General features: G+C 40.6%; 1 protein-coding gene across 1 annotated transcript; it reads right to left on the reverse strand.

Moving 5' to 3' along the window:
- Positions 1-5,390: 5,390 nt before the first annotated feature.
- LOC147336057 (up-regulator of cell proliferation-like) lies at positions 5,391-13,123 on the reverse strand. The gene is made up of 3 exons (XM_086284936.1): positions 12,963-13,123; positions 10,663-10,817; positions 5,391-8,550 (listed from the first exon to the last, which is right to left on the reverse strand). The coding sequence occupies exons 2-3, from the start codon at positions 10,811-10,813 to the stop codon at positions 5,540-5,542; spliced, it is 3,162 nt and encodes a 1,053-aa protein (XP_086141062.1). The 5' UTR covers positions 10,814-10,817; positions 12,963-13,123; the 3' UTR covers positions 5,391-5,539.
- Positions 13,124-18,907: the final 5,784 nt, after the last annotated feature.

Genomic DNA, 18,907 nt, shown 5'->3' on the forward strand with positions numbered 1-18,907 from the left:
TTATGGCTACAGGCAGAACAAGAGGAAACTAGACTCAAGGTGTAAGAAAGGAATTTTTGTTGAATATGACAAAAACAGTCCAGCCTATATGGTCTACTAACCAAACAGTGGAAAGGTACAGAAACACAGACTGGTGAAGTTCTAGACTAAAACAAGAGTAGAGCGTAAACACAAACTGACATGTCTCTGACAGTGGGGGGTAGATGGGTATACACAGTCAAAAACAATGTTGACGGATCTGAAAAATACAAGGCATGATATGTTGCTAAAGGATACAGTCAGAAGATACGTGTAATTATGACAAAACATTTTCCCCTGCTGCTAACCTGACTAGTATTAGAGTGTTGATGCAAAAGCATCACAAGAAAACATGCTTTCATATGAGATGGATGTTAAAGCTGCCTACCTACACGCACCAATAGATTGTGAGGTATTCATGGAACAATCTGAGGGTTATGAGGTGAAATCTGACACAAATGAAAATGCAACACAGGGCACAGTTTGTACAGAGACAGACAGATTTGCTTACCAAAAACCCTCAGTATAAAAACTGTCCAGCTGTTTGTGTCAACTACTGCTTTAATGCCACTGTAGTAGTAATAAAAAAGTTGAAAATAGCTGTGAGTAAAACAACATTCACTGCAATTCTACCATAAAAGTACACAAGAATATCAAAATAACAATTTCTCACCATAATTCACACTGAATTGTGGAGTCTAAAAAACTCCTTCTCAGAGCCCTACAGTCAGTGAAACGATATGCAAATAGGTCAAAATGTCAGACAAGTTTTACTGAACAGAATACAATAAATCTGTGAACTTACCAAGTATGTCTGTATGTGTGTTTGTGAGAGGGAGAAAATGTCCTACTTACACAAAAACAGCTACAGATGAATCAGAACCACTCATGGGCGTCACAACCAAGGTTTAAAAAAGGTTTAAATCCAGATGTTTTTCTCTTAATGTATCATGTAATTTGTAATCATGTTGTAATTTTAATATCTTTTAAGCAATAAAATAAAAATTATATACAGGCAGAAAAGGTGACAATTCTAAAGAGACTGTACAGATTGTTGTGCAATCAAAACCATAAATTTAGAAACCTGAAGGACTTTTGTTGTACAGCTTTCCTCTTTTGCAACTCTGTATATAGAAATATAGAACATGAGTGCTGTCTATGTAAAACAATGGAGTAAAATCCCAAAAAGGTGATTCTGTTCATCTGTAGGTAGAGTTTTCAGTGGGAGAAGGGTGTCATCACTCATCCAAGTGACTTTTTCCAGAATGGAAAAAATGAAATAAAGTGCAGAATATTAGCCATGCTGTGAGATGTAAGGAGCTCTCTGATTGGTTACAGAGACACATGCTGGCTGCCTGGACGTCTCTACACTGCTGTTTGTGTTGATAGCTTTGCACTGCTAAGAAGTGTGTGCACTTGTAGATAGACCATTCAGTCTTGGTATTTAGACTCAGCCAAACCAGTGACTGTAGAAAGGATTTCTACAATGTACTGTACTGTGCTGGATTAAAGTAAAGAACAGTGTGCTTGACTAATGCACAGTGGCTGTGGTTTCATGGTCATGTCAGTGCGCCCCAGGGTGGCTGTGGCTACAGTGTAGCTTGCCATCACCAGCGTGTGAATGTGTGCGTGAATGGGTGGATGACTGGATATGTAAAGCACTTTGGGGTCCTTAGGGACTAGTAAAGTGCTATATAAATACAGGCCATTTACCATAGTTACTTTACATCAAGTGTAGCAGAGAATAAGATGAATTTAGGATGATGATGCTGAATGACTGAATTCCACCTTCATACCAACTGTATAGCGTATAAAATAAAGAAAGCTAAAACAGTATACTGTCAGTGTAGAGGATGATGGAAATCAGCCAGGACAAGTCATGAAACATCTGCTGATGTCTTGTTCAATTCAGTTGAGTAAATCCACAAAGAGATGTGAACCTCAAAGCAGCAGCAGCAGAACAGAACAGTTGACCACAGCCTGTGCACTAAGAAAATCTACTGGAGAAAGTTATATATTTAAAAATACATGATCCTCTCTGGTTACTTTGGTATGAATAACTCTGAAATACTTTATGCTAAATAACACACTATTAGCAAAAAAATGTGTGAAAGAATTCCAGATTAATGTTTTGAGTTCAACATACCAGTTTTGACCTTTGACCTTCATCAGGTTTTATTTAACTGTGTCAAGAGAAAATCTCATGTCCTCTTCATGCAGCTGCAACAGTAAGTCTTTAAAACAGACGTTCTGCAGGTCTGAGATCAGCAGCTTTCTGAAATAGCTTTTCTTCTCCTGTCTTTCACTAACCTGGTTAAAGAATTTGGTAACTTTCTATCACAGTTACCAAATTCATGAAGTCAGAGTTGTCCCTAAGCCACTCCTGTGTTGCCTTTGCTGTGTGCTTAGGGTCACTGTCATCTTGGAAGGTGAACCTTCAGCCCAGTCTGAGGTCCTTAGCACTGGGACAGGTTTTCACTGAGGAGATCTCTATATGCTGTGCCCATGAGCTTTCCCTCAACCCTGAACAAGGTCTTGCTGCTGAAAAACATCTCCACAGCATGATGTTGTCAGTAGACATGCATCAATACCAATGCTGGTATTGAATCAATACTAGCGCAAAAATCAGTGCTTCACTTTGTCTCTCTCTTTTTAAGCTCAATATGTTCCTGTTCATCAGAAAGTAGACATAGAAAGTAGAGAGCAGAGAAAACACCATATAGAGGTATGAAAACAGTATTGTCTGTTGAAAAAATGTTTTTTTTACAGAATGAGCAGCAAAAAAAAACCCCAAACAAACAAACAAAAATTAAGACTAGAGGAAGGAACTCCTTCAAACAGACACAGACCTCCAGCACAGAGACAGAGTTCACTATCACAGTCCTTTCAGAGAGGAACCAGGTAGCTCATACACTGGTAAGAATAATGTTTCAGTCTTAACTCATGTTGACTCTTCAGCATTAGTTAAAGTGGTCTTGGTCATTATAGACTGATTGATTAAGGACTATATTTAGCCCACTGAATTGTGTGATATCAATTATATTATTAGAACTGAAAAGAAAATATCTCAAACATGAATTGTGAAAATGTCAGTCAAGTCTATTTTATTTATATAGAACATGAAAAAAAACAAACAACAGAAATGTGTGTGTGTGTGTGTGTGTGTGTGTACATCTCTCTCTCTCTCTCTCTCTCTCTCTCTCTCTCTCTCTCTCTCTCTCTCTCTCTCTCTCTCTCTCTCTCTCTCTCTCTCTATATATATATATATATATATATATATATATATATATATATATATATGTGTGTATGTATGTTATCGAAGCTTTAAAAAAAGAATCACATTGTAATAAGGTAAAATATCAGTTCAAAAAAATAAAAATAAAAAACAACAACAAAAATCAAAACAAATACCCTTCCACTGTTTAAAAAGACAAATTGGACAGGATTAAAATTGAAAGTTTCTTGCTGCACTGTTACTGAATGTTTCTCACCTCTAAAACATTTTCATATAATAAAACATTCTGAAAAGCTCACTCATAAAAAAACGAATATTTGGACATTGTACAAAAATTATCAAAAGTAATCCAAAGTACTTATTCTGCAGAACAATGTTACCCATCAGAATTATATGCTCCCCGGACACTGGATTGGCTGCCCAATGCTTCACTGGGTGAATGGGTTAAATGCAGAGAGTAATAATTTCCTTACAGCGGATTAAAAAAGTATACAAAAAAAAAAAGACCACAACAGCTAGAATTCACATATAACAGCTCAGAATTACAAGTCAACGTAAAAACTTCCATTTTCTTCCACTAATCAAGGACAGGATATTATTATTAATGATATTTATTTAGAAAATAAAAAAAAGCTTAGTGACACAGTTGTGTCTACAGCAGGATTAAATATTAATCAAAAATAAGGTGGTGACTTGTACATTTGATCAAGCAAGTGATTTTTTTTAGAGCTGTTAATCTGAACGTGTTGGTGGAGCCTGCACCTGTCCAGCTTGCCAATTGAAATCAATCAGACATTCCCCTCCCTATCCGATTGTTCAGTCTGACGTCACTAGCCGTGTCTGAGCCTAAACTCCGCTGCAGGTCCATATATCAAACGATCACTATGGTATTACTGAGAGTTGAAAAACTGTCTAAAGTCTTTCATCTTTAATAAAATGATCAGCGTTCTGCTCTACCAGGTGTAACAATTGAGTTTAACATCCAGGCATCCATGAAAACGGAATTTACAACATTTAACGGAGTTAGAAGTTAGCTAGCTTCTATCTAAATACAATATAGCATGTCCTGACTGCAGGGTTTTGGAAACAAATTAAAACGTACAGCTCTGCTATCACTTCCAGCATAAATGAAGACAGAAAACTAAACAGCAGTGACGTTTGTAGGGTTACTGAAGTTGGGCTAGCTGGTATATAATGATGTGCTACATGACCGCTAGCGACACACAGCTATGTTAGCATAATATAAACAAGCTAAAAAATTTTCCACTCGATAAAAGTTAACGTGAGTGTTCTCGGTGGTCAGGAACAAATGTACTCGCATGGCAGGATGCTGTAAAAGGACCAAACTTCAGCCAGGAGAACAACTGAGATAATCCATCCACAATACGAGGTTAGTCATTCATATACTGCTGCATGGGCTGGGCTGTAGTTACATCCTAAGGTTTTAAAAACTGAGCTTAAATAAATGATTAGTGGTAATAAAAGCCGAGGGAGGTCAACAGTGATCACTGACTGTTTTAGGAGCTTTTTGAGATCAAATAGAAGAAAATACATAACATTAAACATGTTAACAACACAGAAGCCATATTAAACGCAGACTACTTTAGGCCCGGAAGTAGGATTCGTCGCGTCATCACTGAACAACCGGATTGTCACAGCTTTCATTACCAATGTTTTGTATATCACACATGTTAGCCGAGGTGGTTATGAAGGATAATCTCATCTGTTAAGATGATAAATGAGAGTGCTCATTTATTTGGTAATGCTAACTGTGTTTCCACACAAAGCACATACTGTCACTGATCTCAGACCACAGAGCACAGAGCCAGCGCCAACTTATCTAGTATGGTAGTCTCGTCATAAGTAACTTGGATCAGTGATGGAATAACATTTTTACAGACTTTTTTTGACTTAATGATTTACATGCATGGCTCACTCTGTGTGGCAGAAATGTTCTCAGGAAGCGGGATACACTGATGAAGATATTATTGGCCTTGTGTTTTTTGTTTTTCTGATCTGTGGAGGCTTCACTTTTGAAAGATCTGGGAAATTCATTCAGATCAGATGTTTCAGATTTTATTTCACCTCTACCAAAATTGGAAATTCTTGTTTCTCTTTTGAATTCCCACTTCCATTTGTTAATTTCTGCAAAGAGCTTCGTGTACGAATCAGCTACGAGGCTGTTTTTGAAGCTGAAGAAGAAGTTTTCATGCTTTACTGCAGTCCACAGGCTCTTTACCCACTCTTTATACTCCAAAATATCATTAGCAGATGACTCACAGTTTCTCAGCAGTTGTATGAGCTCAAAAAACACATCATCCACTTCTTTTTAATTTTGTCAAGTTTTATCATTCCCTCTCTGATTTCTGCTGCTGCTGTGAGCTGATTAAAAACACATCTCTCCATTTCTTTTCGAAGGCTCTTTGCACTATTTGAGAATTCCTCTTTGTATCCTTCAACCAGATAAACATGACCCTCTGTTTGCTTGAAATACTTTGTCAGATCTCCTAGAAGCTTTGTCTCCCATATGGACAGCACTGTGGAGGCTTCACTTTTCAAACATGTGAGAAATTCTCTCATGTCAGAAGATTCAGATTTTACAGCAACTTTACCAAAATTGGAAATTCTTATTTCTGCGTTTGTTACCCAGATGTACATTTCCTTTTTGAATTCCCACTCCCATTTGTTGAATTCTGTGCAGAGTCTCATGTATGCATCAGCTACGAGGCTGTTTCTGAAGCTGAAGATGAAGTTTTCATGCTTTACTGCAGTCCACAGACTTGTCATCCACTCTTTAAACTCCAAGATATCATTAGCAGATGACTCACAGTTTCCCAGCAGTTGGATGATGTGTTTCTTGAGCTCATATACAGCCTCACTGTACCCTGCATTGACTGGTGCCATTGGTGGGTTTCCATTCCAGAGTCCAGGAATGTACCAGTTCCCAGTGTCTGGACTGTACTCCATCACATCAGTGAAGCTCTTGTTCTCCTCTTTCTTTTCCATTTTGGCTGCTGCCTGGGTCATCTCATTCAACTGTTCCAGGAGCAGTTTCCTGTCTCGTGAGTTCTTCTCACGGGCTGAAACATCGGACACATTCTGGTGAACAAACTGACATTTCGGCTTTTTGCCCACCTCCTTCATCCTGAGAAAAGCATGCACAACTATTTGTAGGATGTCCTTCATTTCAGTTGAATTCTCCATTGCAACATTGACAATGGTGACATCACTCAGCCCCACAACAAGTGTAGCAAGCTCATTGTCGTGCTCATAGCTGTTGTCCAGTTGTGCAAGTTCTGGTGACTTTAAGCCCTCAGTGTCAATGATCAGCATGAAGTCACAGTTTAGGACTTTTTTCATGTCTTCATCGATTTTGATGAGCAGCATAAAGGTACCTCGAGTACATCGACCACTGCTGACTGCAAAGTGCACTCCAAACATGGTGTTAAGGAGAGTGGACTTTCCTGTGCTCTGAACTCCAATAACTGTGACCACCAGGATCTTTCTGTTTGGAGAAACCAAGTCACTGAGCTGAGAGAGAATATCACTCACCCATCTGAGAGGGATGTTGGATGCATCTCCATCTACAAGCTCAAGGGGAAATCCATCAAGCAACAACTCTGCACACAGTTTGGGCAGATGCTGCAGCTGTTGACGTGCTGGATCTGTTTGTGGAAGGGACAGTGAGGCTTCATAGATCTGACCCATTTCACGGAAGAAGTGTTCAATCCCCAGTGAGCTGTTGGAAATTTGTCTGTCAATTTCCTTGATCTCCTCTTTGTTCTCAGAGTTCTTACATTTTTCTTTATATTTCTCCCGAAGTTCGGACAGTTTTATACGAGACAGATTATCGAGGTTCATTCGCATCCATTTCAGGAAATAAAACCTCTCTGTTCCTGGGCTTGATATTGCATTAATGAAACATGTCATAGCTGTTGACATGTCATAAGAGTTTTGTTTTTTCCGCAGTTCTTTTTTCTGTAACTGAAGTTCACTTTTGTAATCTTCTATATTTTTAGAGCGAACTTTTTTAAGCCGAAATTCTTCCTTCTCTAAGCAGGTCAGTTCTTTCCATATTTCACCTTGCCGTGGAAGCTGATGTTCTTTGAATCTATGGATATGTTGAATTTCTGCAGTGATGGCTTCTGCATTTTTCTTTGCAGTCTGGCACTCTGGAGAGTCTTCATCAACCAGGATTCCCAGTTCATGGGAAATTTCTGCCATCTGCTCTATTTGTATCTTTATCTGTGAGTTTTTAACAACATCACTGATTGTTTTCCTCAAACTTTTGACAAAGTCTGCATCATTTTGTTGTTTTGTCTTAATAATGATGTTGTTGTTAGTTAAGTCCAACATGGTTGCTACTGTTTCTAACATATCTAAACTGAAGCTCTTGCTCTCATAGTTACCTACCAAGAAGATCTGTGCCTTGTGGTGTTGGTTAGTAAGTAGACTGCACTCAGAGTCTAAATGGTCAACGAACACAAAAACTGCTGCAGATGTCTGACAAAGAAAGGAGTATTGTGCTTCAAAGGATTCAATGTCCCCACGAAGGTTAGCTACAGCCACTGGCTGACTGAAAATATCAATGTTTGTGTTTCCACAAGGAAGATACCAAGTAATTTCAGTCAGTCCGTTGGATATTCTTCTTGGACTGTCACCACACTCCATGTTGTGGTGAACAAAGGTGTCATGGTACTGCTGAGAATTGCTCAGAACCTTATTGAGAATCTCTGACTTGGACAAGGAGCACTCACCCAGTCTGACAAAAGAGATCATTGGAAGTTCAGAGAGAACGATTCTGTCTTCAATGAAGCCCTTGGATTCTAACAGAGACTGAGGTCTGTACCTTTTAACAATGTCTCTCATGGCCCACAGCATGAGTGTGCACTGATTGGTGTCACAATTTGGAAGCAGCAGAGGAACAGAGAACTGACACATGGACATTTTTAGTGCCATTTCCTGCTGCACAAGACCATCAGAACACAGAAAGAGAGCAGTGATTATGTCGAGTGGATTTAGCATGTCATCTGTGTTTGGGCTCTCAAACAGATCATCAAAATCTTCAAGTCCAAACTCAAAAATCAAGTCTTTGCTCCCGTCATCATCAGTATTCCTCGCCGTAGCATCAAACATCATCAGTTTCTTAAGAACATGCCATGCAACATCAGCTTTACATTTGGAAAGTCCAACAGTAATGGTCTTCTTATTAATCTCACGGACTTGGCTGAGTGATAGCTTCTCTCTGTAGTACTGCTCCAAGCCCACATCCTCCAACAAGCTTTCCAGTTGTTTCCCTGTGAATATAATTATGTTTGTTATTTCTAACCCAATGATCTCATTAAATGAAGATTTCACACAATATTAAACAAAGCAGGGTAAAATAGTTTTACTTATTGCATTCTTTTATAAATTTATGCTTTAAATATTTCATCATTTAGTTTTAATTTCAAATTGGTTTAAATTATTCAGACAGAGTTTTTTTTTAATTGTTATTATTATTAGCTTCAATGTTATCTTTTTTTCTTGTTTTGTTTTATAATATAACTAAGCAGGGATATGTATCATTCCAGTTAGTTTTAATATCCTTTTTCATGAAGTATCTGGTAATCCATTCTACAAGTATATAGATCACATGGAGATTGCATTAAAGTGGACATGAGACACTACACGTGTAAAGGCTAACTTACTCCATGTAGCCCCGACTTCTCAAAAACCTGTGTCAGTACAGAATGTTACATCACCAAGTTGGCTGGTTGGTTGTGCTAAATAGACTTGCATTAGTTATTCACCGGACTGGCAGTCACTGAACCAACAAGCTAAAGTCAGAAATTAAGAAGATTCAGAGAAAGAGATGCCACACTTTGTAGAGACATTCTTTTCCCTTACACTGTAACACTGAGTGTCATCTTATTTCATATTAAAAGCCTAAATGGAAGTCAAAGGGAGATTTTTGTTTCTCCTGAGGACATGCAGATTGATGTTAGGATTTCTGATCACGCTTCCGTAACAAGCAACGAGCCAGACACCCCATACTCTTGAAGCACCTACTAGGGCTGGGCCACATTATACTGTTCACGGTAATACTGGTCTAATGTTAGGCAACGTTAAGAAAATGAAATATCGCGATAGAATATGGGTAAAACGCGCATGCACAGCGCCTTTGTTTTCATACGCATGTGGCGGAAAAAGCATGGCAGCGACGGAGAACGAGAAGGGCGAAAGCGGATCGTTGAATAAAACAGATGAACCAGAATTGGTTTGTAAAAATTGTGCAACTTCAGTGGTGTGGAATTGGTTTGGCTTTCATCCGTCAGATACCCACCAAAGTACATTTTTTGGTAGAGCATGCAAGCGGGCCGTTATTACCGTGTTTTTCGGAAAATAAGGCACACTTAAAATCAATCCTTTGATTTTCTGAAAAATCGACAGTCCCCCTTATCTATGAATTCTGGCTGTGCTTACTGACCTTGAACCAATTTTAATGCTTACACAGCAAAAAATCTGTCAAGAAATGTTTTAGTACGACTTTCGATAGGGACGAACCCACACCGCTTGATGGATTGTCGGAGCATTATGGCTACTGTAGGCAGGAGCCTTGCAGAGTAATACGAACTCCTTCAACATAATATGACCGTATTGTGTGTGTATAACCTCTTTTTACATTTTGTGGATATTATACATGTGGATATGTCGGCCAATTTCCACTGGAAATGCCTTTTGGTTAAACTGTCAGCAAGGAATTTGCATTTGCACTGTTACATTTTTAGATACATTTTTAGAATTTCACATAAAAAAAAACAGCTGCTTGTTTAAGTGAAAATACATTGATTTAGTTTTTTTTTTGCACTAATAAAGTTGTGGAGTTGTAAAGTATTTTATCTTGTGTCAATTATATTGTCAGTTATATCGTTATTGCAAATGTTCAAATATATATCATGATAAATATTTTTGGCCATATTGCCCTGCCCTAGCACCTACCATGGATACTCTGAGGGACATGGTTGAATGCCTTATCCAAGTCCACAAAACACATGTAGACTGGTTGGGCTAACTCCCGTGAACCCTCAAGTATCCTCAAAAGGGTCAAGAGCTGATCGAGTGTTACATGATGAAAACTGCATTGCTCCTCCTGTATTCGAGGTCTGACGAATTCTCTTTACCAGCACCCTGGCATAAACTTTCTGGGGAGGCTGAGGAGTATGATCGGACTATAGTTGGAGCACACCTTCCAGTCCCCCTTCTTAAAAATGGGAACCACCACCCTGACCTGCCAATACAAAGGTACTGGAAGCAGTAGCATCTTCTGTTAAAATGCATATAATTTTCACTACATTTTTTCATGCAAAGGCTTACAATAAAGTAATATTACATTATACAAGTAATATTAGATATTTTTCAGTATGTACCATCCTTGTAATCATCTTGCTCTTTGATCTGAGTTGTAAGCGCTTCCATGCCGCTTGGTCCTCTTGAAGAAACATCCTCCTTGGCTGTGGTTGGTCTTTTTTCTTCAGCTCCCTCTTTGTTTTTCAGATTCTCCATGTCCACTGTGATCATGATGCTGTGGGAAAGAAATAGCAATATTAAACATAGTAATATTTTTACCTAAAGCTTTTTAAGGACAATAAATTGCCTGTTTAATAATAACTCCACTGTGGGTGCAGATTATGTGCTCCCACTGCTCCAGATTATTCATTCAACTTCTTTCTGATGAATGTAGAGGTATGTATTTCTATTTCAGAATTTCAGTATTTATTCCTCGAGGACTCTTTAATACAACATTGTTGTCAAAATTTTGAAAACTATCACCAAAATACTGGAAGCGTCCAGTGGTAGCCCCCAATTTCAACATCCTAGATGACTTCCATCAAATTATCACATTCACAATATTTTCAAAAAAAAAAAACCTCTGACCCCTGACCTTGAGGTCAAGGTCACTGAGATTCAAACTTGCCTGAGATTTTGAGTACTTACACCTACAGTATCAATTTGAAACTGCTATGTCGCTTGACCACGTTACTTGGTTGTCCACCTAGCCTCAAAAAGATCCATATCACATGACATAGTAATACGTGGCATTTTACCACTTAGAAAGAGGGGAATGTTTTGAGGGACATTTAGCGTGTTTGGAGTGTGTAGTATAGTCATTTGTTTTGTGTGTCAAAACAATGAGGCGACTAATGTCACAAATGCTGCAAAAAAGGGAGACTGAAATGTAAACGCTGTCTGCACTGATACACCTCCTGCTGTCAGGCATCAATGTGTCAGGCCTGTGATGTGTACAGTATATAACTTTGTTGTTTGCAAAAAATGTGCTAAAATTTTTAACATTTACAATTTAGATTTGTATTTGAAGTTATGAATATAATATGTGTTAAAAAAAAAACAACTTGTGGTTTTCAGCATAAAAAAATCTAAGTTTTTCTTAATTGGATTTTATGTTTTTTGTACGATTGTAGGTCAGTTGTGTTTATACAGTATTTTAAATTAAAAATAAATAAATAAATAAATAACAAATTAATAAATAAATAAATTTAGGTTGTGCTGAAAATAAGGATATGAAAAAAGGCAAGGTAAACAGTTTATAAAAATGAAATATAAAGCTAATATTAAAAGTAGTCAAAAGGGCCCAGTGTTTTGTACACCAGCTGTCTACACCACATTTTCTCCACTGGTTTCAGATAGAATATTCTGACTTCCTGTGCTTGTCCATCCACCCCCTTATTCTTAGCCCATGTGCTATTCCCCCTTAAACTATTCGTACAAAAAGGTATAGCGGGATTACTGTTTTGCAGCAAACCCACCAAATACCTTGGAATGGAATGTACAGCACTGTACCCTGGTCTTGCCTGAAAAGTAGCTCTAAACAAATCTTTTAGTTCTCCATTAATAATTGTTTTGCATAGTGGTAGAGAAAGAAGTGTAGAAATGCAAGTTTATCTATGTAGCTTATAATAATGTGGGATAATAACTTATGGCTGTAAGTACTACAGCCCCCAATGTATTATCAGGTTGTGTTCTCAGAACAGGAAATCACGTGATTCACTTACCATTAGTACTCTACTAAAATGTGACAGAGAAGCAGTGTGAAGTGTAGAGTAAGACTTTATAATTCCCTGATGTGGCAATTTGCTTTGTACACAGTAACACAACAGATACATACAGATAATGCAGAGCACAATACAAGATCCGTGTTTCAAGCCATCATAGTAAACGACAAAAGGCAGACGCACCGACGGCTCTGCGGAATATTAAACTTTACTTCCTCTTTATCTACGCAGTAACAGCCATTTTGTTACATCCGGCTTGCTACACTGAACTTGGAAACAACAACCCAATAAATGTACATACATATTTAATCACCACAATAATGGTAATAGCAGTTTATCTCCCACAAAGGTAATTAATATAGACTGTTATAAAAAAATGGAGTGGATTAATCACTGTCAAAAAAAAATCTAAATACGCAAATAGTAAAATGAGGATATTTTGCTTGTACAAGGTTGAGCAACATGCTGTCACGTCAAATTTGAAAGGGTCTATTCACTTTCTTAACAATTTTTCAACTTTCAGTCTCTGTGGGACCGAGCCCGTCCCAGCTCTCACAGAGCGCGAGGCCGATTACAAAATCAGCTTTGGTTTTTCTTGAATAGTTAGCTTTTGGTCTTCTTTATCACTTACAAAAAGAAAGCATAAAACGACATACCATACGGTAGAAGTTAGATTTTCATCCCGTTGCGTTAGAAAAAATCATTTGGTGTTCGCACCGTCAAGACTGATCAGGAAATCCCAACAACTTCCTTCCTTTCTTTCTTTCTTTCTTACAGTTATATTGGCGGTTGGCAAACAAGTGAAAGGTGCATTACCGCCACCAACTGGTATGGAGTATGGTCTGGAACGACATCCCAACAACTGAGAGGGGGGCAACAACTCCTATCATGCCGCGTTCAAGTGGCCTCGGAACTCGGAGCTGAGAACGACGTCACTCTCGAGTTAATTACTAGAAACAAACTTTTTTTAAAAATTAAAACGCCCATGGCAGGGTTGACAAAGGCATGTTAAGTGCTGTGTATTTTACTATTTAGCGAGTCACAAATATACAACTGGTAAAGATAACTAGTTTTACAGTTTTACTAATGTATACATGTATTGTACCGTTAATACATGTATACCATGTTTGACCATGACTGAGAGTTCACTTGACCACGGTTAAACTAGCCGCACCTAGAATTTAGTTTCTCATTTCTTCCAGATAATATGGTAAGGGTATTATACTGAACAAGTTTCATGGTCGAACTGAACTAGAGCATTCGCTGTCCGTCTGCCTACTGTGAGTGCTGTGAGTCAGCCAGCCTATGACTGGACAGTAAATCAAAATATATATATTTATTAACAAAAATTATATTGTCTCAGTACACCAACTTTTTTTCCCCCAAAAGTGTTAGTTCTTTTGCATGTGCCACAATTGTCCCAATTTTTCATTTTTAAAGCTGTGCCTTTGTCCAATATCGAAGTTCTCATATTACAAACTATACAGTCAATAAGAAACAACAATAGAGCTATTGACATGGATGAACAGTCAGAAAAGAAATATATCAATAAAAAAAACCAACTCAAAAGTTAAAATGTGATGGAAAGTCATAATAAATAATATAATTGTTAATAATTATATAGAGGCAGCACGGTGGCACGGTGGTTAGCACTGTTGCCGCACAGCAAGAAGGTCCTGAGTTCAATTCCACCATCAGGCCGGGGTCTTTCTGTGTGGAGTTTGCATGTTCTCCCCGTGTTTGCGTGGGTTCCCTCCGGGTACTCCGGCTTCCTCCCACCGTCCAAAGACATGCAGCTTGTGGGGATAGGTTAATTGGATAATCCAAATTGCCACTAGGTGTCAATGTGCGAGTGAATGTGAGTGCGAATGGTTGTCTGTCCCTGTGTGTTAGCCCTGCGACAGACTGGCGACCTGTCCAGGGTGTACCCCGCCTCTCGCCCTATGACAGCTGGGATAGGCTCCAGCGCCCCCTGCGACTCTGAAAAGGATAAGCGGAAGCGAATGGATGGATGGATGGAATAATTATATATCTGTTGCCCTACCACACCAATTATAACAACAAGCAAATACAGAAGTAAGCAGTTTGTACTGCCGGTGGACTTATTTAAGGCAAAGAGTCCACTCTGTGTTCCGTGCATGTTGGAGATGTCGTGTTTCCATCTCCAGTCATTCAGAATGGATGCAGGTACAGGTATTACACTGGATCTGTAAACAACAAATAAATAAGTTTTCAAAAACACTTAAAAAAGCACCTCGCACTCACTGGTTAACAGTTTGGTGACTGTTTTATTTAATGTGAGTTTTGTTGTTTTTGTTTGTTTGTTTAGTTTTTTTAAGATAAGATAAGATGACCTTTATTAGTCCCACAGGTGGGAAATTTGTTTCGTTACAGCAAAAGTGCAAAGTTATGTAGCAGAAATTAGAAAACACTTGAATGCAATAAAATAAAAATAAAATACTATATACAATAGAATAAAATAGAATAATATATACAATAGAGTAAAATAGAATACAAATGCTATATACAACTGAGTAAGAAAATACAAAAGTACAACTTTGTCAGAAAAAGAATTGCACATATAGCAGTCTTATTGCACATGTGTGGGTTTGATCAGCTGCAAAAGTCTTTGTTGTAGAGTCTGACAGCAGTGGGGAGGAAAGACCTGCGAAATCTCTCCGTCCCACACCGTGGGTGCCGCAGCCACTGAAGGATCTGCTCAGTGCTGTCAGAGTCTCCTGCATGGGGTGGGAGATGTTGTCCAACAGGGATGACAGCTTAGCCATCATTCTCCTGTCACTTACCACCTCCACTGGGTCCAGAGGGCATCCCAGAACAGAGCTGGCCATGCGGATCAGCCTGTTCAGTCTCTTCCTGTCCCCAGCAGAGATGCTGCCGCCCCAGCAGACCACACCATAAAAGATGGCTGAGGCCACCACAGAGTCATAGAAGGTCTTCAGGAGTGGGCCCTTCACTCCAAAAGACCTGAGTCTCCACAGCAGGTACAGCCTGCTCTGCCCTTTCCTGATGAGGGCGTCTGAATTATGAGTCCAGTCCAGTTTGTTGTTCAGATGAACACCAAGGTACCTGTAGCTGTCCACAGCCTCAATGTCCATACCTTGGATGTTCAGTGGTTGCAGTGGAGGATGTTTGTGCCTGCGGAAGTCTCAAATTCAAATTCAAATTCAAATTTTCAAATTCAAATTTTATTTGTCACATACACAGTCATACACAGTACGATATGTAGTGAAATGCTTGGACAACTGCTCGTGACCTAAAGAAAACAAAAAGGCTATGAATAAGATAGGAAATAAATATGAAAAATTAAAAAGGGTAAATTTAACTAGGAGGGAATAAAATATAAATTAAGGTTAAAAATGAAATAACTGTACAACACAAATTAGAATGAAGGGTAAATTTAACTGGGAAAGAATAAGATAAAATATATAAAATAAAGTTGAAAATAAAATAATTGTACAACAAAATACACAATATAGAACTATATAGGAATGTATGAAGAAATATAAATAAATAAATATATACACAATAACAGCAGCTGTACAAGTATTAACTTGAAATGAAGAATATAATGTCCAGTGTTGTGCAATCCACATTATGTCTTGTGCAGTGCAAATATGCTTAAAGTGATTTAAGTGATAACAATGTCCAGAATGTCCAGTGTGTGTGTAAGAACCATATGTGTGGGTCAGTACTGTGTGGTGGTGTGATTGTGATTGAGAGACCGTATCGCCTGCGGGAAGAAGCTCATCCTCAGTCTCTCTGTGTTGGTCTTCAGGGAGCGGAATCGCTTTCCTGACCTCAACAGAGAGAACAGTCTGTTGTTGGGATGGCTGAGGTCCTTCACGATTTTCCTGGCCTTGGTCCAGCACCGCCTGCTGTAGATTGAGTGCAGGTCAGGGAGCTCGGAGCGGATGGTGCGCTCAGCTGACCGCACAACCCTCTGTAGAGCTCGTCTGTCCTGCATGGTGCTGTTCCCGAACCAGGTTAAGATGTTTCCCGTCAGGATGCTCTCTATGGTGCACGAGTAAAAGTTCCTGAGCACCTTGGAGGGCAGTTGGAAGTCTCTCAAGGGTCTGAGGTGGTAGAGACGCTGACGGGCCTTTTTCACCACGGTGTTGATGTGACAGGACCATGACAGGTCCTGCGTGATGTGAACTCCGAGGTATTTGAAGCTGTCCACTCTCTCCACTGGGCACTCGTTGATGACAGGGGTCTGGTAGTTCCTCTCCTGCTTAGTGCTGAAGTCCACTATCAGCTCCTTTGTCTTACTGACGTTTAGAAGGAGGTTGTTCCTCTGGCACCAGTTCTCCAGATTCCTAATCTCCTTCAGGTAGGCCGTCTCGTTGTTATCAGAGATCAGGCCCACCACGACGGTGTCGTCAGCAAACTTGATGATGGTGGTGGAGCTGGTAGTGGCCACACAGTCATATGTGTACAAAGAGTACAGCAGGGGGCTCAGAACACACCCCTGGGGGGCTCCAGTGCTGAGAGTGGTGGAGGCTGAGACATGTCCGCCCATCCTTACTGCCTGTGGTCTGCCAGTTAGGAAGTTGGAGATCCACTGTCACATAGATGAGCTGAGTCCCAGATGCTCCAGTTTGGTGGTGAGTGTGGAGGGAATTATGGTGTTAAATGCAGAGCTGTAGTCTATGAAGAGCATTTTAACATAATTCCCCCTTCTAGTGTCCAAGTGAGTGAGTGATGTGTGGAGGAGATGAGAGATGGCATCGTCTGTGGAACGATTTGGACGGTAAGCGAACTGTAGTGGGTCCAGTGTGTCTGGTAGTGAAGAAATGATGAAGTCTCTGACTACCACCAGCTCCTTGGTTTTACTGGTGTTGACCTGGAGGTAGTTCAGCTGGCACCAGTCCACAAAGTCTTGGGTCAGTCCTCTGTACTCCCTGTCGTCCCCATCAGTGATGAGGCCGACTATTGCAGAGTCATCAGAGAACTTCTGCAGGAAGCACTGGGTGGAGTTGTGGGAGAAGTCTGCAGTGTAGATGGTGAAGAGGAAGGGAGTCAGAACCGTTCCCTGTGGGGCCCCCGTACTGCAGACGACCCCGTCCGACACACAGCCCTGAGTTTTCACATACTGTGGTCGGTCGGTGAGGTAGTCCAAAGTGTCGAAGCTGAGCCAGGATCAGCCGCTCCAGGGTCTTCATCAGGTGGGATGTCAGAGCCACCAGCCTGTAGCTGTTGAGTTCTTGGGGCGTGAAATCTTTGGCACTGGTACAACACAGGAGGTTTTCCAGAGCTGTGGGACTCTCCCCAGCCTCAGGCTCAGGTTGAAGAGGTGCTCCATCAACCCACGCAGTTGGTCTGCACAGGACCTGACGACCCTTGAGCTGATGCCATCTGGGCCCGCTGCCTTCTTGGCTTTAATCCTCCTCAGTTCCCTCCTAACCTGGGTGGTTGAGAGAGACAGGCTGGAGTCTTGTGTTGAGTGTGTATTGGATGCTGTTGTTGGGGTTGGGGAGGAGTGAGCAGGGTGAGTAGAGGAGGTGTGAAGTGTCTGAGGTGTCAGAGGTGGAACAGCAACAGTGGGGGTGGGTGAGTCTGCAGCCGATGTTGAAGACTGCCTCATGGATGAATCAAATCTGTTGAAGAAATGATTCAGTTCATTTGCCCACCTCACATCCCTCCCAGGCAGAGAGTTCTGCTGTTTGTGGCCCGAGATGGTTCTGAGGCCTCTCCAGACTTCGCCAACGTTGTTTTGCTGAAGCTGGTTCTCCATCTTCTGCCTGTAGCTGTCCTTCCCATACCTTATCAGTCCCCTCAGCTCTCTCTGCACCCTTTTCAACTCCTCTTTGTCTTTTGATTTGAAGGCCCCCCTCTTCTGGTTGAGGACAGCTTTAATTTCTGGGGTAATCCAAGGTTTGTTGTTGGAGAAACACCGCACAGTCCTGGTAGGTACGGTGTTATCCACACAGAAATTAATATAGTCAGTAATGCATGTAGTAAGGCTGTCGATGTCCTCTCCATGGTCGTCACAGATCACCTCCCACACAGTCGACTCAAAACAATCCTTAAGGGCCTCCTCGCCCTCCTCCGACCATCTCTGTACTGTGCGGGTGGCTGGTGGCTCCCTGCGCACTAAGGGCTCATACACAGAGACAAGGTGCACCAGGTTGTGATCAGATCTGCCCAGGGGAGGGAGAGGTGATGAACTGTATGCCTCTTCTGCACTGGCATACAGTAAGTCCAGTGTTCTATTGTCTCTGGTTGGGCATGTCACATACTGGGTGAAAGTGGGCAGTGTGGAGTCCAGTGAGGCATGATTAAATTCCCCGATATTATGAGAAGGGCTCTCGGAGATTGTGTTTGCAGTCTGCTCACCACAGAGTGGAGAGAGTCACAGGCTGCATCCACGTTGGCCGACGGGGGGGGGACATACGCTGTTATCGTGATAACATGCGAGAATTCCCTGGGCAGGTAGTACGGACGGATGCTAACGGCTAAGAGCTCAATGTCTCTGCTGCAGAGTTGTTCTTTCACAGTGATGTGCCCAGGGTTACACCATCTGTCGTTCACAAACACTGCCAGTCCCCCTCCTTTCCTCTTACCGCTCTCTCTCGTCCTG

The sequence above is a fragment of the Aulonocara sp. 'chitande type north' Nkhata Bay genome, linkage group LG3 (assembly GCF_057382095.1).
Source record: "Aulonocara sp. 'chitande type north' Nkhata Bay isolate Kocher_YH1m ecotype deep benthic linkage group LG3, A_spYH_male_GT1.1, whole genome shotgun sequence".
Lineage (NCBI taxonomy): Eukaryota > Metazoa > Chordata > Actinopteri > Cichliformes > Cichlidae > Aulonocara > Aulonocara sp. 'chitande type north' Nkhata Bay.

What these genes read in the sequence shown, in the direction of transcription:
- LOC147336057 (XM_086284936.1), bottom strand. Translation starts at nt 10,813, where the DNA reads ATGATCACAGTGGACATGGAGAATCTGAAAAACAAAGAGGGAGCTGAA. An exon ending in GCAAGATGATTACAAGGATG is followed by an intron (nt 8,551 to 10,662) that starts GTACATACTGAA and finishes TTATATTCACAG; the next exon opens with GGAAACAACTGGAAAGCTTG.